This window comes from Petaurus breviceps, unplaced genomic scaffold (genome assembly GCF_028583685.1).
Source record: "Petaurus breviceps papuanus isolate PSGF00001 unplaced genomic scaffold, PetGlider_PUasm1.0 90925, whole genome shotgun sequence".
In the NCBI taxonomy this organism is placed as follows: Eukaryota; Metazoa; Chordata; class Mammalia; order Diprotodontia; family Petauridae; genus Petaurus; species Petaurus breviceps.
In genome coordinates, this window is record NW_027187380.1 from 9,698,773 (window position 1) to 9,715,592 (window position 16,820).

Below are 16,820 nucleotides of genomic sequence, written 5' to 3' on the forward strand. Positions count from 1 at the left end.
AGATAGATAGATAGATAGATAGATAGATAGATAGATAGATAGATAGACATATACACACAGAGACATATGCAAGCTACATACAGGATATACAGGAAATAATTAAAAGAGGAAAGTACTAGAAGTAAGAAGAGTTAGGGAAGGCTTGCTCTAGGTGGGATGTTAGGGTGTGGCAGCTCAGATACTTGATTTGGGGGTCCCTACTAGGGCATTTGAACTCTCAGAGCCTCCCTGAAAAGTCAAAATAATGAAAGGAGAAACTAGAGGACAAAGATGATATCAAGTTGTCCCTTTTGACACTAACAGTTTGTGGTCCTACGACTAAAGGAGGAAAGGTTCTAAGACTTATAAGTCCTATATAAGCTTATAAGCTCTATACAACTTATAAGCTCTATAGAGCTGCTAAAATGTCTAATGCTCTCTATCTACAGAAAGCGAGATCAACTTCCTTATGAATATAGCATTGGAAAAGGTTGCCTTCATCCCCTTCAGCTACCTGGTGGACCAGTTTCGATGGAAGGTCTTTGATGGCCGAATCAGCAAGGAATTTTACAATCAGGAATGGTGGAGCTTGAGGTCTGGAACTGTTCTGATTTTTTGTATCTCAGGGGCTTCTCCTATGGGGGTGGTGACAGAGAAGGCTCTCAAGGTTTCCTCAGGGGTATGGTCAATTGCCCTAATACTACTGGCTGGTGTGCCCCCTGAATCTGAGTCCAGAGTAGTCCTAATATGAGTATGTGAAGGTAGGTACTATCATGATCCCCTTTTTATAGTTGAAGAAACTGAGGTAGAGAAAGGTTAAGTGACTTGCCCAGGGTCCCACAGCTGGTAAGTGTTTAAGGCAGGATTTGAACTCAGGATTTCCTGATTCCACACCTGGCACTCTTATTCACTGCACCACCAGTGTAACTTTGGGTAAATCATTTCCATTTCATCGATCTCATTTTCCTCACCTATAAATGAGGGGGTTAGACTTGAGGGCTTTTGAGGTTCCTTCCATTTCCTGCTATTCCTCTCTATTTGCTGTCCAAGTCTTGCCTTATGAGCCTCTTTCTAAGAAACCTGTCTGCACTGGGACCCCTCTGCATGAGTAGGCCTCATTTTCTGCCTTAGGCTTTCACTTAGACTATGCAACAGTATAAGGAAGAGGTACTTGTGGCAACAGAAGACTCCCATTAAATTTGTTTTGTTATTTCTTGGCCATTAGCACTCATTTGAAGGGCACCTGATATTTCTTTCCATGCTATCCCAAGTCATTCTGCCAGTAAGGCCTGGCCTAAATAGCAAGCTCTAGGACCATATTCCAACTGTGGACAAATAGTAAGCTGAAGAAAATATGTCCCTACCTTCCTTAAGTCTTCAAACCACAAAATTAATACAATTGACATGAATGGAATAGGAAAAATACTGCATTTGGTGGGAATCAAGAGAGCTAGCTCTGATACTAGCTGTATTGAGGGTGTTTCAAATGGGAAATGATCTAAGATAGAGGTAAGACAGTTCAAGGTACATTATTGAATAAATCACTTTGGTCAGATTAGAAGGTTTGGGAGGGAAGGAGAAGTGTGTTAGTGGCAGATAAGGTTAGAGAGATACATTTAAACCTCTCTGAACCTCAGTTTCTTTATCTGTAAAATGAGGCTAATACTTGTGCTATCAAACACATAGGTTTGTTGTGGGGGGGGGGGTGTAGCATTTGTAAACATGACACATAGTAAAAAAACAAACAAACAAAAAAAAACTATGATTTCTTCAGCTCAGGGAACTCCCAGTATAGGAGATCTATCCATAGACTATAAACTTTCTATGATTTAATGGCTAAGTTCTAGGGAGTTTCCTGAGGAACCGAGATTAAATGACTCAGCTAGTAAGTCTCAGAAGTGAGCTTTGGATGGCCTTTCTGATTCCAAATTCAGCATTCTATCTCCTAAGCAAACAATTTTGAATTTTTCTTTAAATCTCAGGACCCTTTTACTCTTTAAAAAATTACTGAGGGGTCCCCCCCCAAGATTTTTTGTTTATGTGGATTATATCTACTAATGTTTACCATATTAGACATCAAAATGTCTTGGTATTGTTATGAAAATCGTTCTGACCTTATGGTCTCCCTCAAAGGGTCTTGGGGACGCTGGGGGAGTCCCTGGACCACATTCTGAGTAATTGATACACTAAGCTACAAAGCTTCTACTTGGAAACCTTCAAATTTGATGTAATTACAAGTTATTATTTACATAAATGTGAGATATTATTATTAGCTCACATTTTATAATTGAATATAAAACATTAATATCAGCAATAAGGCAGCAAATATTATACATTGATTTCAGACCTTGGCCTCCTCTGTCCCTTCTTCCTCTGCCCACCACACACCTACCCCTACACTTGATCTACTAGAACGAACATTAGATTCAGAGTCAAAAGAACTAGGTTCAAATTCTGGTTCTGCCATTACATGATTTTTTTTTAAGTAATTGGTGTTAAGTGACTTTCCCAGGGTCACACTGCTAATGTCAGGTCCTCTTGACTTCAGGGCCAGTGCTCTATCCACTAGCTGCCCCTCACTTATGTGACTTTAAATGAATTACCTCTCATGCCTAAGGTCTTGGACTCCTCAGCTATAAAATGAGGGGACTGGAGTACATGGTCCCAAAGATCCTTTTCCATTCTAAATACATGATCTCATGAACCTACCTCTAGGCTACTCCAACTGAAAGATCCTTAATTGGGAAGTTGGGATAATCAGGACTCTAGCTCTGCTTCTGCCACCAGCCCTGGACGAGTTCCTCACTGACTGAGCTGTCTTCCCATCTGTTAGGTGGGGGAAAATAATACCTGTTTGGGGATTATATGAAATAATAAAGGAGGTAGGGAGGCATAGCGAATAGAGATAAAGGCTCACAGGAAAATGTTCATATCCCACTTCTGACACCGACGGGCTATGCAACCCTCTGTGAGTCACTTAATTTTTCTTAGTTCCAGTTTCTTCATCTGTAAAATGATGATCATAGCATCTACATCACAGAGTAGCTGTTGTGATTACCAAATGAGATAGAGCATGTAAAGTGTTTTGCAAACCTTAAAGCATCTTATAAGTGTTAGCTCTTATTATTATTAACTTTTCAGTGTGCTGAATGACCTTCTAATTCTCTAACTTTATAAATGACAGAGCTATAGTTGATCTTCATTGAGAGTAGAATTTTTCCAACCAGGAATTCCCTATACCAACAAAAGCACAACATTGGAAAGGAAAAAAAGAGAGAGAGAGAATAAATATGAAATTACTTTGCAAAGTCAAAAGCTGCTGCTGTCAACATGATCATTTGTCATATTTTCCCTTGCCAGGTTAAAATATCAGGGAGTATGCCCACCAGTGCCAAGGTCAGAGGAAGATTTTGACCCAGGTTCTAAGTTCCACATTCCTGGCAATGTACCTTATATCAGGTAAAGTTTTGGGCATTGCACACAAGGCTGATAAATAAAAGATTCTGATTAAGCAAACTCCCATGTGATTCAAGGATACCAGGATTGCCAATTCCCACTCCTTCTATTAGATGCAAATACCTTCTTGGAGAAGTCATCCATGGAACCTTCTGCCCCTTGCAACTAAATCCCACCCTGAGATCCAATTTCCTCTCAGATGGGCAGAGAGCTCAGGACATCAGATGGGCCCCACAAGGGGAAAGGGGCTCAAGAAGAAATCCTGAAGTGAACTAAAAGTGACTTTTCCTGCTTCAGAATTTTTCCAAGCCTTTCCTTGCTGCTGGGAAGAGATCAGGGAGGAAGAGGGGAAATATGTGACCAGGAATCAGAGGAGGGGACAATGTCTGCACCAGGACATTTTGTAAAGCAACCAGAACTACACAAAGATATCACATACAAAGCTAGTTATCAAGCTTCTGGAAGGTGATGGTTCATTAAGGCCAACATCATCTCTCCTTGGGGAAAGAGAAGCAGCTTCTTGAATATACTAGCTAGGGAAAACCCCCTATACTTCCCCACTATTCCTCAGGCCGGGTTGGTCCTGGAGTCAAAGGGCCCCATAGAGGTACAGCCCAAACCAGAGGCAGCAGGCCTAGGAAGTGTACCCAGACACCTCTGATGGGCCTGGGTTAAATGGAGGCCATGAAGGAATTTTCAGCCCTATTCAATATGGAGTCTTCCAAGGTAGCAGAATAGACTTCAAGATGGTCTCAGCCTCCAGAGCTCCTTAACTTTTTCCCACCCCTTTCTCCTCTGCTTAGGTACTTTATCAGCTCTGTGATCCAGTTCCAATTCCATGAGGCCCTGTGTCGAGCCTCAGGCCACATAGGTCCCCTGCACAAATGTAACATCTACAACTCCCAAGAGGCAGGAAAACTCCTAGGGTGAGTGTACCCACCTGGCTATTTTGATCCTCAGGAAGCTCCAAGACATTCTCTAGAAGAGTTGTCCCAACCTTGGTCAGGTGGAAGGAATTTATTCACCTTATAATCTCCTAAGAGTCATGTGACTTCAGAACCATAGAATGTGAACTAAAAGGGCTCTTGAGAGTATCTAGTCCAACTTCTCATTTTACAGTCCAGGAAACTGAGCCAAGAGGGTGGAGGAAATCATGTTATCAGTCATTAGCCATCATCTTGGGCAACTAGTTGGTATAGTTAGGAAAAAAACCCAGTTCTACTGGACCCCAGAGCAGGGTCCTTTCCTATCTCCCTAAGTGGTACTTGCATGTAAAACACCTTTTAATATATCCTAAGATCATACTGCTTTCTTTTCTTCACAAGGAAATGTCAGTGGTGAAAAAAAAAATGAGTATAGTCAGTTCCCAGTCAATGATAATCATCAGATTCTCTTCTGTTTTCTTTGTCCCTAACCCAAGCTCTCCCATCCTGTTATCTGAGTTGAATTTTTTGGTTATTCTTAATTACTGATCTTACTACTTGCTATGTGTTGATGTTATTACTATTGAATTTTCTTTTGCATTGGGTAAAAAAAAATTTTTCCCCAATTTATCAAGGTGGCTTTGAATTTCATTCTTATCATGAGGGCGTAGTAGTGGTGGTAAACATGCCCAATTGTGTCATCTGCAAGTTTGATGGCAAAAGTCTAGTTTGCTTCATGTGGGTTATCAAGAATGAGTGAAAAAGAGTTCTGTTCTGGGAATCCTTGACTAATAACATGATCTTGGACAAGGTCTGGTATTTGAGAGTAAACATTAAACTAAAACTACTAAAACTATCCTCCCTCATCGTAGGGAAGGGAGAAGGTTAGTATTTTCTAGGACTAGTACTACTCGAGTCTTAAGGCTAGCAAATTCAGACTCTAGCTCCCTTAATCTCTGATTCAAAGTTGCTGTCTCCGGAGGTGAAAAACATCTTTTCTCTTACTGATCGCTGTACTCTCATGTCCATCCTGCTCAAACCCACCCTTCTGCCCTTCCTTTTCTTTGGAATAGAGCTCTGCTTTATCATTACAAACTCCCCTTCATCTTAGATCTCTATTTTTTATAATCTTTTATTATATTTTCCATTTTTAAATTTTATTTTATTTTTTCCCAATTACATGTAAACAAAAATTTTAACATTCATTTTTGAAAATTTTGAGTTCCAAATTCTTTCCTTCCTTCTGGGGAAGGCCAAGCAATTTTATATAGATTATAAATGTGTAGTCATGCAAAACATTTCCATATTAGCCATGTTGCAAAAGAAAATACAGACAAAAAAAAGAATAATTAAGATTTTTAAAGTATGCTTCAATCTGCATTCATATGCCATCAGTTCTTTCTCTGTAGATGGATAGCAACTTTTTTCATATTTTTCCTGCACTCTAGCTGGTGAAGCTATGTGGTATAGTGAATCTGCACTGGGCCTGGAGTGAGAAAGACCTAAATTCAAATATAACCTCAGACACCCACCAGCTGTGTGACCTTGGGCAAGTCATCTAACCTCCATCTCTTTCAGTTTCTTCAAATGTAAAATGAGGATCATAACAGTACCTACCTCACAGAGTTGTTATGAGGATCAAACGACACAATATTTGTAGAGTGCCTGGCATATAGTAGGTCCTTTATAAATATTTATTCCCTTCCTTCTTGTGTTCAAAGGAGTTGTACTCTCTCTGTAAGACCCTGAACGTCTCTAGTATTCATTGTTTCACTTATGCCCTTCCCAAAACACACTCAGTGAAGGGGAGAAGTAGGCGTGCTCTTTGCTTTTCACTGACACTTCCAGATATCCTTTCCACCACCATCACTTTCCTCCTTGGAAGCTCACTGAATTTGTCTAGATCCCCTGTCCAGGTCCACTATCTTTCCAGTCACCCAGGTTTATATTCTCAGAGTTCTCCTTGACTCTTTCCTCTCATGTCCAATCAATTTCCATATTTTGTTGATAGTACCACCCTAACCTCACTTGCAGACATCCTCTTCTCCCTGGACCTCTTCTCTTATCATTGATTTTCCTATTTCTATTTCCCTTTTCAAATTTTTTGTCCAAGAAGCTTCCATAACAATTTTCCTAAGGCACAAGTCTAATGATGTCACTCAAAAACCTTCAGTGGCTCCCCAGTGCCTCAGTGATTGAATACAAACTTCTTAAACCCCTTTACAAGCTGGTTCCATCATGTTTCATATTATTCTCCTTCACAAATTCTGTATCTCAGCCAAAGCAGGCTGTTCCCTGAATGCAATACTCCATCTCCTGTCTCTGTGCACTCACATAGGCTATTCCCCATGCCTAAAATGCACTCCCTGCTTAACTTTGACTCTTCATGACCCTATTTGGGGTCTTCTTGGGAAAGATACTAGAGTGGTTTGCTATTTCCTTTTCTAGTTCATTTTACAGATGAGAAAACTGAAGCAAATGGGGTTGACTTGCCCAGTCTCAAAGCTAGTAAGTGTTTGAGACCCTAGGTAGGGTAGTAGATAGAACACCTGGCCTGGTGTCAGAAAGTCCTGAATTCAAATCCAGCCTCAGATATTTACTAGCTGTGTGACTCTGGGCAAGTCACTTAACCCTGTTTGCCTCCATTTCCTCATATGTAAAATGAACTGAAGAAGGAAATGGCAAATCACACTAATATCTTTGCCAAGAAAACCCCAAATGAGGTCACGAAGAGTCAGACATGACTAAAATGACTGAACAACACTTAACTCCTCCTATCAAAAAACTTGTCTTCCTTCAAAGTTCAACTCATGTTTACCTTTGCTGTAAAGCCTTCCCTAATACCCTCAATTGTTAATACATTCAGCTCTGTCTACTGTCTGTCTCTCTCTCCCACAATTTATTGTGTATTATGCTTAAGTATTTGTGTACATGTTGTATCCCACCTCCCCAGTAGAATGCAAGCTGACCCTTGAAGGCAGAGATCATTTTGATTGTTAGAGGTAGCTGGGTGGCACAGTGGCTAGAGCACTAACCTGGCATCAGGAAGGACTGAATTCAAGTGCTGCCTTAAAAACTTGCTAGCTGTGTGACCCTGAGCAAGTTTCCTAGCCTCAGTCTCTTATTCACAAAATGGAGATAATAATAGTACATATCTTTTGGGGTTGTTTTGATGAGCAAATTATATAATATTTGTAAAGTGCTATATAGATACGTAAATGCTACCTGTAATTATTTATGTTTTGTGTTTGTCTCTCTTAGCACCAGCACAGAGCCTTGAAAGTAGCAAGTACTTAATACATGTTTATTAGATTGAAATGAATTCACTTTCCTTCTCTGTACCTCAGTTTCCTTTCTCTAAAATGAACAGCTTAGATCAGATTGGATCAAAGGCTTCTTCTAGCTCCAACAGTCTATAGTTATTTCCAGGCTCAATAGACTCGAACCCTAGGACTGATGATGTCTCAGTTCATTATTTCATTATCCTTTACTCTTGTTCTATTCTTATCACCCTACTTTTTCTTGTTCTAACCAATCGTTCCCATCTGAGCTTTTCTGAGATTACAGAAATAAAGAAAACAGTATTTTTGCTCTGCCTTTTCACTGTTACCAAGTATGTTTCTCTTACTGATAAATCAGCAGCCGGGGATGGTGTAAAAGAGGGATAATACTAGCACTATCTCACACGTTGGTTGTGAGGAACAAATGAGATAATGTCTATGAGGCATCTGATAAACTTTGAAGCACTATAGAAAAAATGAGTTCTTCCTGCCTCTCAGAAGGTTGAAGTTTGTGGCTTCTCTGCAAATGTATTTAAATAATAATAAATTACACTCAAATAATTTCTATGCTTTATGTCCCAAAGTGTCCTATGCATCTTTCTAGTGTTGGCAGGCATCTCCACACTTGTCTCTAGACAATCAAGTTATTTCTTTAAGGATCGAATCTTATTTCTGAACTTTTTGTATTTCCCATTTGTCCTTAACTCACTATTGAGTTCTGGGTTTAGTTAGCTTGGCCTATGGAGATCCTCTGGCCCTTCTTATAGGTTAGTTGTGTTCCCACAAGACTTTTTAGTTGAATAGCTATTTTTTAGGCCCCTGTGCTTCTTGTGGCACAGTAGAAGGCTCACTAGAACTGGAAATTGGCAGGATGCCCATCAGTTGGAGAATGGCTGAATAAGCTGTAGCATATGATTATGATGGAATACTACGATGCTGGAGGAAATGATGAGGAGGTTGATTTTTAGGAAGACATTGAAACACTTGCAAGAAATAATGAAGAGTGAAAATGAGCAGACCAAGAGAACACTGTATACACAAACAGCAATACTGTTCGAAGAGTAAATGGGAATGACTACACTATTCTGAGTTATATGAATATTCAATCAACTACAAAGGACCTATAAAGGAAGATGCTATTCACCTCCAGAGAAAGGACTGATTTGTAGAACTTTGTATAGTTTGACATATACATCTGTGTCAAATATTGACTTCTCTAGTGTGGGATTGGAAGGTTGGGAGGGAAACAGCTTGGAACTAAAATGTAACCAGAAATAATAGCAATAAAAAGAGGGGTGGCTAGGTGGAGCAGTAAAAAGAGAACCGGACCTGGAGTCAGGAGGACCTGAGTTCAAATTTGGACTCAGATGCTTGACACACTTACTAGCCGTGTGACTTTGGTCAAGTCACTTAACCCCAATTGCCCTCCAAAAAGCAAAATAATAATAATAATAGCAATAAATATATTTTTTAAAAAGAAAAAGAAAAAAAGAAGGCTCACTAGAATTGGAGCCAGAAGACCTAGACTCAAGTTCTAACTTTGATACTTGGGCAGGTGGACATGAGTGAGTCACATATTGTTTCTTTACCTAATTTTCTTTATCTACAAAATAAGGAAACTTACAAGTGGACCGCATACTTTCTTTTTGTGTTTTTTTTTTAAGCAATTGGGGTTAAGTAACTTGCTCAAGGTTACACGGCCAGTTATTTCGGGGTGTGGTGCTAAGTATCTGAGCCCAGATTTAATCCCCAGGTCATCCTGACACTTGAGCCTGTGCTCTTACTCGCTGAGCCACCTGGCCACCCCTAAGCAATTGGGGTTAAGAAACTTGCTCAAGGTTACACAGCCAGGTGTTTCTGGGTGGGTGCTAAGTGTCTGAGCCCGGATTCGATCCCCAGGTCATCCCGACACTGGGGCCAGTGCTCTTACTCGCTGTGCTACCTGGCCACCCTGACTGCATACTTTCTTGTTCCCACTGGGTCCTTACTACCTTAAATATTTAAAATTTAGGAAAGGATATGTAATCTTGTAGACCTGAGAATTCCCTCTAGCCTCTCCATGTCTTCTCATCATCTTGTTCATGTTATTCCATAAATTTGTCACAGTGGGTCCACCCAACAACCTGGAGACTTTCCTTACTTTCTCTTGACATATGGAAGATACCAGTGGGGTACTCAGGTTGCTTACTTGTTAGACGTCATGCTTACCATCCTGTCTTTTTGGATCATACGTTTCTCTCATGACTACCTTACTCTAGGTCCTCAAAGTTCCCTATTTGCTATATGTTGCAGATTGCTCTGTCTGCTAAATATCTCTCCTTGCTCTCTGTGTGATAACCCATTTTTGTTGCTTTTTTTTGGAGGGGGGGAGGTAGGGCAATTGGGGTTGAATGACTTGACCAAGGTCACATGGCCAGTTTTGTGTTAAGTGTCAGAGGCCAGATTTGAACTCAGGTCCTCCTGACTCCAGGGTTGTTGCTCTATTCACTGTGCCACCTAGCTACCCCAAAAACCCATTTTTAATTCTTCAGAGACTACAATTATAGAATTAGAGATATAAATCTGAAAGAGACCTCAAAGACTATCAAGTCCTACTTCCTCATTTTATAGATGGGGAACCTGGAACCTAGAGAGCCTATGTGACTTGTCCAAGATTACGTAGCAGTAACTGTCAAGAGGAAGATTCGAACTCAAGTCTTCTGACTCCAAATACATGTATTCTCTTATTTGGCAACCACATAATAACAATAGAAGAAAATTAGTATTAAATATTTCAAATGTTTAAACAAATACTAAGTATTAAATGTTTAAATGTGCTGCTGGGAGAAGTGACTAAAGGAATTTTGCAATTTTATGATAATCACCATAATCATTGAAGGCATCCTCAGTTAACGATAGTAACAGGCAAACTTTCTTTTTTTGATTTTTCAAATGCTTTATTAACTTCTAATTTACATCATAGTTTCTGCCAGATTTTGAGTTACAAATCTTCTCCCTGTTTTTCCCCTACCCACTGCCCCAAAATAGCAGTCACACAGGATATCCCCTCCTCCAATCTGCTCTCTCCCATATCTTCTCCCATACCCCCTTCGACTTTTCCAGCAGGGCATGGTGGATCTCTGTACCCCAGTGCCTGTATCTTATTTCCCAATTACATGTAAAATAGTATTAATAATAGTGTATATATATATATTTAAACATTTGATTTTCAAACTTTGAATTCCAGATTCATTCCCTTCCTCCCTTGTCACCCACCCTTACTGGGGAGATAAGCAGTTCAGTATAGGTTGTACATATGTAGCTAATGCAAAACATTAACATAGTAGATATATTGTAAAAGACTGACTATATTTCCCTCCTATCCCATTTCCCACTTGTTCTATTCTCTACTTTGATCCTGTCCCCTTTTCAAAACTGGGTGCTTCCAACTTCCCTCCCCCCCCCAGCCTGCCTTCCCTTCCATCATCCCCTCTTTCATCCCCTTCCCCCCTACTCTCCTGTAGGGTGAGATACCCTATTTAGTGTGTATTTCATTCCCTCCCCAAGCCAAATTCAATGAGAATAAGGTTGACCCATTCCCTTTTGCCTTCCTATTCTTCCCCTCCATTGTAACCATTTTCCCTTGCCTCTTCTATATGAGATAGCTTACCCCATTCTGTCTCTCCCCTTCGCCTCTCATTATATTCTTCTCTCACCTCTTAATTTCACCTTTTAAGTATCATCCCTTCCTATTAAATCAGTCCTGTGCCTTCTATCTATATATACCTGTAAACATGTATACACACATTCATATATGTATTCATATGCCTGTATGCCCTCTGATATAGACATATATATGCATATATACATATATATTTTTTTTATTCCCTTCAACTATTTTCATACTGAGAAAAGTTTCATCAGTTACAATTATCATTTTTCCATGTAGCAATGTTAATAGTTCAACTTTGATAAGTTCCTTATGATTTCTTTTCCCTGTTTACCTTCTCATGCTTCTCTTGCTTCTTGTATCTGAATGTCAAATTTTCTATTCAACTCTGGTTTTTTCATCAAGAATCCTTGGAAATTCTCTATTCCACTGAATGACCATATTTTCTCCTGAAACATGATACTCAGTTTTCTGGGTAGGTGATTCTTGGTTTTAATCCCAGCTCCTTTGCCCTCCGGAATATCATATTCCAAGCCCTTCGATCCCTCAGTGTAGAAGCTGCCAGATCCTGGGTTATTCCACAATATTCAAATTGTTTCTTCCTGGCTGCTTGTAATATTCTCTCCTTGATCTGGGCATTCTGGAACCTGGCTATACTATTCCTAGGAGTTTTCTTTTTGGGATCTTTTTCAGGAGGTGATCAGTGGATTCTTTCAACCTCTATTTTGCCCTTTGGTCTTAAAACATCAGGGCAATTTTCCTTGAGAATTTCTTGGAGGATGATTTCTAGGTTCCTTCTTTGATCATGGTTGTCAGGTAGTCCAATAATTTTTAAATTCTCCCTCCTGGATCTATTTTCCAGGTCAGTGGTTTTTCCCATGAGATATTTCACATTGCCTTCTATTCTTTCATTTGTTTGGATCTGCTTAACAGAATCTTGATTTATCTTAAAGTCACTAGCTTCCCTTTGCTCCATTCCAAATCTGAGGGAATGATTCTCCTCATTGAGCTTTTGAGATTCTTTTTCCATCTGGCAAATTTGGCTTTTTAAGGCATTCTTCTCCTCATTGCCTTTTTGAGCCTCTTTTGCCATCTGAGTTAGTCTGTTTTTTAAGGTCTTATTTTCCTCAGTCAGACTGATCTGAGCCTAGGGACTTATATGTAGTAAGCACTTTTCAAGTGTTTTTTTAATTCAATTCAATCAGTCAACAAACATTTATTAATCACATTCTTATTAAAGGATGAGAATAAAAATACAAAGCATGAAACATTATCTACTCTTAAGACAATTACATTCTAAGGGGGGGAGAGAAAATGAGTACATAGACAAGGATATATTCAATAAATATATAGATGAAGAATAAATATAAATAAAATAGTTAAAGATAAAGTTTGGGATGAGTAAAAGCAGTTGAGAGATTTCACATATTTACATAGGTAAAGGGACACTTTGCAACTCACTGCACCCAGAAATATGCTGGTCTTGAGGATTATAGTCCTTACATGCTTCTTCCTCCTCATTCTTCCTCCCACCCTCCAGTCCAAAGAGCTAGACAACCCCCTTGCTTCAGGAGGAGACCAGCTGGAAGAGTTAGCATCAGGAAACTGGGAAAGGAGATATTAGCAAGCTGGGGGCAGGACTATCTAGGCAAGAATAGGAAGTGGAGTGGGATACAAGTTGCTTGCTCTGGCATTACTGATGACAAGGCTTTTCCACCCTAGGGATGTCATGAAACTTGGATTCAGCAAGCCATGGCCAGAAGCAATGAAGATGATCACTGGGCAGTATAATATGTCAACAAAGCCCCTTATGAAGTACTTTAAGCCCCTCCTGGACTGGCTTATTTCTAAGAATGTGCATCAGGAAGATGTCCTGGGCTGGCCTGAGTTCAGCTGCTACATCTCTGATGGTGGTACTACTACTATTACTACCGCTGCTGCTGCTGCTACTGTTACTGCTACTATTATTACAACTCCTACTGCTACTCCTATTACTACTACTACTGTTACTACTCCTACTGTTCCTACTTCTACTGCTAGTACTACTGCCGCTGCTGCTGCTACTACTAACTACTATTACCACTACTACTGCTACTGCTACTAGTTAACATTTATACAGTACCTATTATTTGATGGGCTCTGTGCTAAGCACTTTACAATTATCATATTTGATCCTCACAACAACTCTGGGAGGTAGGTACTATTATCTCCATTTTTACAGATAAGGAAATTTAAGCAAACAGAGGTTAAGTGACTTGCCCAGGGTCACACAGCTAGGACCTGAGGTTTGATTTGAACTTAGGAAAATGAGTCTTCCTGACTCCAGCTCCAGTGTACTGTACACTCTACCACCTAACTAATCCTAGTCCAGCTTAATTTTGCCCCAGACAAGACCTTGCCCTAATTTGGGACATCAATTCTGGCCCAAATTTCAATTCTATAATATATGTTTATGTACATATATTTACATACACATCAGGGGCAGCTAGGTGGTACAGTCAATAAAGTGCTGGGTCTGGAGTCAGGAAGACTTATCATCCTGAGTTCAAATATTATTTTACACTTATTAGCTGTGTGACTCTAGACTAGTCAGTTAGTCCTGTTTACTTCAGTTTTCTCATCTGAAAAATGGTGACAAACCACTCCAGTATCTTTGCCAAGAAAACCCCAAATGGGGTCACAAAGTGTTGTACATGGCTGAAATGGCTGAACGATAACATACATACAATATGTATGTAATATGCATATACACAGGTATTTATATACATGCATACACATACATGATACATATAAATATTTATCTATTAAATGGTTCTACAGTTAATGCATACTTTGTATTAAAAATATGCTTTATGTATTAAAATATTCTTGTATTTAACATCTTTACATATATATATACACACACAATGTGTTTGTACCAATCTGAAGCTAGAGTATATATTTATATACATATATACATATGATACATATATGAATATTATCTCTATATTACTACATTTAATATTTATTTGTATATTAAATACAATTTTATATTATATATACACATATACATATATGCAGAATGATTGGTACCATTCTGAAATCAGAATATGTATTTATATTTGTATGCACACATATATGTGTGTGTGTGTATATATATATATATATATACATATGCATCTATGTGTGGGGAATGAGTGCTGAATAGCTTATAAGTATAATGAAAGTAGAGATTGGTGGGGGATGGGGGGTTCTAACCATAGCATCCTCCTTTGGCAAGTGTCCTAAGAGGCACTCAAGAAATTCCCCATCCTACAACCCATCCATGTCCCTCAGAGGCTATTTAGAGTGGGAGGGAGACGGGATTGATTTTTCCTTGGTACTTAACCCTGGTTTTACTGTGTTTTCCCTAGGGAAAAGAAAAGTGAGCTTCCTGTCCATGGAAATGGCCAGCACTAATGCCAAAGCTGGGCAGTGGGTGCTGCTGACCTTATCTCTGCTCCTTGTCCTGATCATAGCAGGTCTACTCTATAATATTCTATCTGAGGGCAAGATGCCCGATCCAAGCAAGGAAGGCACATTTCTGGGGGTCCGTATGACAATCCAGAATGTTATCAAGAGTCAGTACCTGCTCTTCGGCCTGAGCCTGTTTCTGCTGATGTCTGTGGTGATGTTATCTGTCCATGTCTTCATCCTCAGCTCCAAGAAACCCTGGAAGATCAGTCTCTATAACGAACAAAACAAAACGTAGGGGCCAGGAACAAAGGGCTACATCAGTGATGCAGACTGTATTTACATTTGGGTGGGGGGAGGTCAGAGGTGAAAGGATAAACTGCCGGGGTGGGGGTGAGGGGGCAGGGAGAAAGCAGATATAAGACCAAGAGTGGAGGCTGACTTCAGATTGTATAGCTATATCTATATTTGTGACTGTATAGCTCTGGGTATGGTGGTGATTATGGATGGCTATGATTATGTGTGCTTATGTATTACTACAGGGCCCATGACTGTGTGTGCTGTTTTGTGCATGAGTGACTAATAGGTATTACTGAGTGTGTATAAGACTCTATATAGCTATGTGCGTGTGTATGACTGTGATACTGTGTGTGTATGTGTGTGTTCAAATGTGCCTGAAGCCCCAAGCTTTATCTCCCAGTCTCCTTCCAGAGCTCAGGTGCCTCTGCTCTAGTTGCCTGATTGCTAGGTCTATGTCCAAACCCCATCTACTCCCCAAATCCCTAGGGCTTGGGTCTTCAAGTCAGTCATACTTTGTATTCTCTTGAATCCCAGGAAATTGGCTGGAGGGGAGAGCAAGAGGGTAGTCCTAGGTCAGGAAGGATATTGCTGATGCCTCTCTATTTAAAAAAAAGTAAATATATTATTTACTTTATTGGTATAACATTTGTGTGCATTATAAATGTCACAGTACACTCACCAAAGATATCCCTCCCTTTTTCCTGACCTGAAAGCCCCTGCAATATAGCAGAATTCATGTTAGGTCTCACCTAGATATATGTGGCTCCAGAAGTAGGGCTTGTATCCCCTTCAGCTTCCAAACCTCCCAGACCTCAAGTGCTAAAGAGCCAAGCCCAAACCAGGGAAAGCTCAGGAAATTGGACCCAGGGCCCAGATAATAAATAAATGACTTATTTAATATTTAAATAGAGTTAATCTGTGGCCATTTCTATCAAGAGAGGTTCTGATCAGCACACCTTCCCCACCCCTCCTCTAGCCTCCAAGTCTATTCCCTGTTGTCCTGGGAAGTGAGAGATAAGCACATATCTTTACTGACTTCTTATAAAAATTCCCTGAGGTGGGGGAGACTGGGGATGGGGGAGAGGAGAGGGGAAATGGAGAAGAAAGGGAGGTGAAGCTGATGGAGGGATTTAGGTCCCTAGGCAGCAGACCAATATTTTTCCCACTGCCCTCCTATATCTTGATGAGAAAATAAAAAAGGAAATTTACCTTCAAGAGTTAGGACACTGTGGGGCAGCTAGGTGGCACAGTAAATAGAGCATCAGCCCTGGAGTCAGGAGGACCTGAGTTCAAATAAGGCCTCAGACACTTGCCACTTACTAGCTGTATGACCTTAGGCAAGTCACTTAACCTCAGTTGCCTTGCCTTTACCCCTCAAGAAAAAGAAGAAGAATTTGGATACCCTTAGGATGGCTGCCTCTTTCTTCTCTTCACTATAATCTTAATCCCTGACCAGATATCCTTTGCAAAGCAGAAAAATGAAACAGTTCTTCATTCTGCCCTCATACCTGCCCATTTGTTTTTAGGAGGAGCTACTCTTAGTTTCTTGGGTCTCTGGATAAAAAGTGATGATGATGGTGGTGATGATGATGATGAGGATGATATAGTAACTAGCATTTATACAGAACTTTAAGGTTTACAAGTGATATATTTGTATATATACGTATATAAAATCATTTGTTCCTCATAACAACTCTGACAGGGCAGCTAGGTATTGCAGTCAATAAAGCCAAGGGCCTAAATTTAGGAAGACTCATCTTCCTAGGTTCAAATCTGGCCTCAGACACTTACTATCTGTGT

General features: G+C 39.9%; 1 protein-coding gene across 1 annotated transcript in view; it reads left to right on the top strand.

Moving 5' to 3' along the window:
* Nucleotides 1-15,018, top strand: part of LOC138152768 (angiotensin-converting enzyme-like) — a 44,997-nt gene extending 29,979 nt beyond the window's left edge. Inside the window, 5 exon segments of the mRNA XM_069076853.1 lie at nucleotides 429-573; nucleotides 3,340-3,438; nucleotides 4,239-4,361; nucleotides 13,011-13,201; nucleotides 14,681-15,018. Of these exon segments, the coding sequence (XP_068932954.1) occupies nucleotides 429-573; nucleotides 3,340-3,438; nucleotides 4,239-4,361; nucleotides 13,011-13,201; nucleotides 14,681-15,018 (896 nt within the window).
* The last annotated feature ends 1,802 nt before the right edge of the window (nucleotides 15,019-16,820 follow it).